Raw genomic sequence first — 3,652 nt, forward strand, 5'->3', positions numbered from 1 at the left:
TCTAACTTCATTTTATGCCCCCTTGACTTTTAAAACACTACACATTTTCATGTATAAAGTATAATAATAATTTAAATGAGAAATTATTGAATTAAAATTAAAGTAAAGTCTGGAGTTGTGTAGTTTCGACTATTTATCACAAATACCCTAAGCTAATGAAAATGATCAATTCAAATTTCAAATAGACTAAAACGATTTGTAGAATTGTATATTTATTATATCGTTCCTTATTACCAAAAAAGTTTACAATTCTTATAACCAATTTAATCACCGTTGCAAATTAATAACATTTATTGTGTCACATTTATTAATTTCCAATAAATTATAACCGTTAGATTGACGGAAATCAACATTGATTAAATTGGTTGTAAGAGTTGTAAATTTTTTTGGTGGTAAGTGGATCTTCCCCTATTATATATAAAACATTAAAGCCATAAAACAAATTGTTTTGACAGGAAAAATAAACAGAGATGATAAGGGAAAATTTGCAAGAGGAAACTATCACACCATATTTATTATTTGATGAGACACTGTAGATTGATATAAATTTTAGCTATTAATAAAGATTGTATTAAAAAGGTAATGGTTAAGGTAAAGAGCAGGTGCAGAATTTTTCATTCCATTGGATTGGTCTTGCACTCTTGCCTTTCAATTAATTTTCCCCTTGGATCCGATCCATGAAATTTTGATTTGTTACCTAATTAAGCTATCTTTGTATTCTACGCTAGGTAAATGTAATTACGAGTGAGCAATTACCAATATCAAAAGATCCGATCCACTTACCAATAAACGATTGGTAAGTGGCAGAGGTAGCAAGCAAGCAAGCAAAGATGCGAACAAGTTTGAAACGTAAAGCTTTGATCCGAATGAGTGGGCAGTACCATCCCAAGAATGACCCTTCATCATCTCACTCTTACTCTCACATTCAATATCAAAAGCCCATTCACTATCTTTCTGTAGACGTGGATGTGGATGCAGATGCAGCACAAGTTGAATCCAAATCTCAAGAGAAGATCATTCATCAACATGTCATTAAGAACAACACCCATATCCTTGACAAGCTTGCCCGTTTCTATGTCACACGTAATGAAATCGAACTTGCTCGTCGTGTGTTTGACCAAATTCCTAAGCCAAGTGTTGTTTTGCGGAACATGATGATCCGAGCTTATGCTTGGGCTGGTCCTTTTCACCAAGCCATTTATTTGTATCATCACATGCTGCAACACCGGGTGACACCCACCAAGTTCACCTTCCCTTTTGTTCTCAAAGCCTGTTCAGCTCTACAAGCTATACAAGTTGGGAGAGAAATACATGACCATGCCCGCACACTTGGTCTGGAAATGGATGTCTATGTTTCTACGGCCTTGCTTGACATGTATGCCAAATGTGGGGATTTGTTTGAAGCACAAGCATTATTTAATAGTATGTCCCACAGGGATATTGTGGCATGGAATGCAATGATTGCTGGGTTTTCATTTCATGCACTTCACAACCAAACAATGCATTTAGTTATCCAAATGCAGCAGGCAGGAATATGTCCTAATTCTTCAACTATTGTATCTGTTCTACCCACTGTTGGACACGCTAATGCATTACGCCAGGGGAAGGCTATTCATGCTTACTCTGTAAGGAAGATCTTCAGTGACAATGTGGTTGTTGGAACTGGGCTCTTGGATATGTATGCTAAGTGCCATCACTTATCTTATGCCAGGAAAATCTTCAATTCCATGAACCAAAAGAATGAGATATGCTGGAGCGCTATGATTGGAGGATATGTCATTTGTGATTCCATGAAAGATGCATTGGCTCTGTATGATGACATGGTACTTATATACAGGCTGAACCCTACACCAGTCACTCTTGCAAGCATACTTCGAGCTTGTGCAAAGCTTACTGATCTGAACAAAGGGAAAAACTTGCATTGTTATATGATTAAATCAGGGATGAATTTAGATACAACAGTAGGAAACTCACTGATATCGATGTATGCTAAGTGTGGGATTATGGACGACGCAGTTGGGTTTTTTGATGAAATTATCACAAAAGACACAGTTTCTTATAGTGCTATTATTTCAGGATGTGTGCAAAATGGCTATGCAGAGAAAGCTTTACTTATTTTTCGCCAGATGCAATTATCTGGTACCGACCCAGATTTGGCAACCATGATAGGTCTACTTCCTGCTTGTTCACATTTAGCCGCTCTACAACATGGGGCCTGCTGCCATGGATACTCAGTTGTTCGTGGCTTCACTACAGATACCTCCATTTGTAATGCCATTATTGACATGTACTCAAAGTGTGGAAAGATTAATATCAGTCGGGAAATTTTTGGTAGGATGCATGAGAGGGATATTGTTTCGTGGAATACAATCATAATTGGTTATGGCATTCATGGGCTATGCATAGAAGCACTTTCACTATTCAATGAATTACGGGCATCAGGTTTGAAGCCGGATGATGTGACCCTTATTGCTGTTTTATCTGCGTGTAGCCATTCAGGACTTGTCACGGAAGGAAAATATTGGTTTAATGCCATGAGGCAAGACTTCAACATAACACCAAGGATGGCCCATTATATATGTATGGTTGACCTTCTGGCCCGGGCAGGAAATTTGGATGAAGCATACTCCTTTATTCAAAGGATGCCATTTGAGCCTGATGTTCGTGTATGGGGTGCACTGCTTGCTGCATGTAGGACCCACAAAAATATTGAAATGGGTGAAGAAGTATCAAAGAAGATCCAGCTGCTGGGACCTGAAGGTACTGGAAATTTTGTTCTTATGTCTAACATCTATAGTTCTGTCGGCAGATGGGATGATGCAGCACATATTAGAAGCATACAAAGGAATCAAGGTTACAAGAAAAGCCCAGGCTGCAGTTGGGTTGAGATCTCTGGGGTAATCCATGGATTTATTGGTGGGGATCAATCCCATCCACAATCAGCATCCATAAATAAGAAGTTACAGGAACTGCTGCTGCAGATGAAAAAATTGGGATATCGTGCAGATTCTAGTTTCGTTCTCCATGATGTTGAAGAAGAGGAGAAGGAACAGATTCTCCTTTATCATGGTGAAAAAATAGCCATTGCATTTGGAATTCTTAATACCAACCCCTGCAACCCCATTCTAGTTACAAAAAATCTGCGTATATGCGTTGACTGCCATAATGCAATAAAATTTATGACTCTCATAACAAAGAGGGAGATAACTGTAAGAGATGCAAGTCGATTTCATCATTTTAAGAACGGAATCTGCAATTGTTGGGATTTCTGGTGAGAAAAAGGAAAGGTGTGGTTGAAGGTCTGGTTAAAATTACCCATTGGCAAGAATTATTCCTCTTGTGCCTCTTGCTGCCTGAACCAGGTAATGTATTTTGTTGTTATAATAGTTTGTTTTAAGCTTTTATAAATTGCATTAATCCTGATTACTAAAGATGTAAAATTTAAGCGTTGTGTCAGAACAGTAGAATGGAATATCCGGGACGTTTAGGGAAATATGTTGCTTAGGCTCTTTTATGTCAAACATGCTTTTATATTTAGGAGAAAAGCATATGTCTTCAATTCAAGGGAGAGAAAGAGGGCGTTTGTTTCAATATTTTTTGTCAAATAAGTTTAATTTACATTTAGCATCCGCCAACTAGAGAGGAAGAGAAG

The 3,652-nt window shown here is 37.7% G+C and overlaps 1 protein-coding gene across 1 annotated transcript; it reads left to right on the forward strand.

Annotated features, from left to right (window-relative positions):
* Positions 1 to 830: 830 nt before the first annotated feature.
* Positions 831 to 3,275, forward strand: LOC133307587 (pentatricopeptide repeat-containing protein At3g16610). The gene has a single exon (XM_061508113.1). It carries the CDS (start codon positions 831 to 833, stop codon positions 3,273 to 3,275), a length of 2,445 nt encoding a protein of 814 aa, XP_061364097.1.
* Positions 3,276 to 3,652: the final 377 nt, after the last annotated feature.

This window comes from Gastrolobium bilobum, unplaced genomic scaffold (assembly GCF_033153095.1).
Source record: "Gastrolobium bilobum isolate Gb01-03AN ecotype WA unplaced genomic scaffold, APGP_CSIRO_Gbil_v1 utg7663, whole genome shotgun sequence".
Taxonomy (NCBI): domain Eukaryota; kingdom Viridiplantae; phylum Streptophyta; class Magnoliopsida; order Fabales; family Fabaceae; genus Gastrolobium; species Gastrolobium bilobum.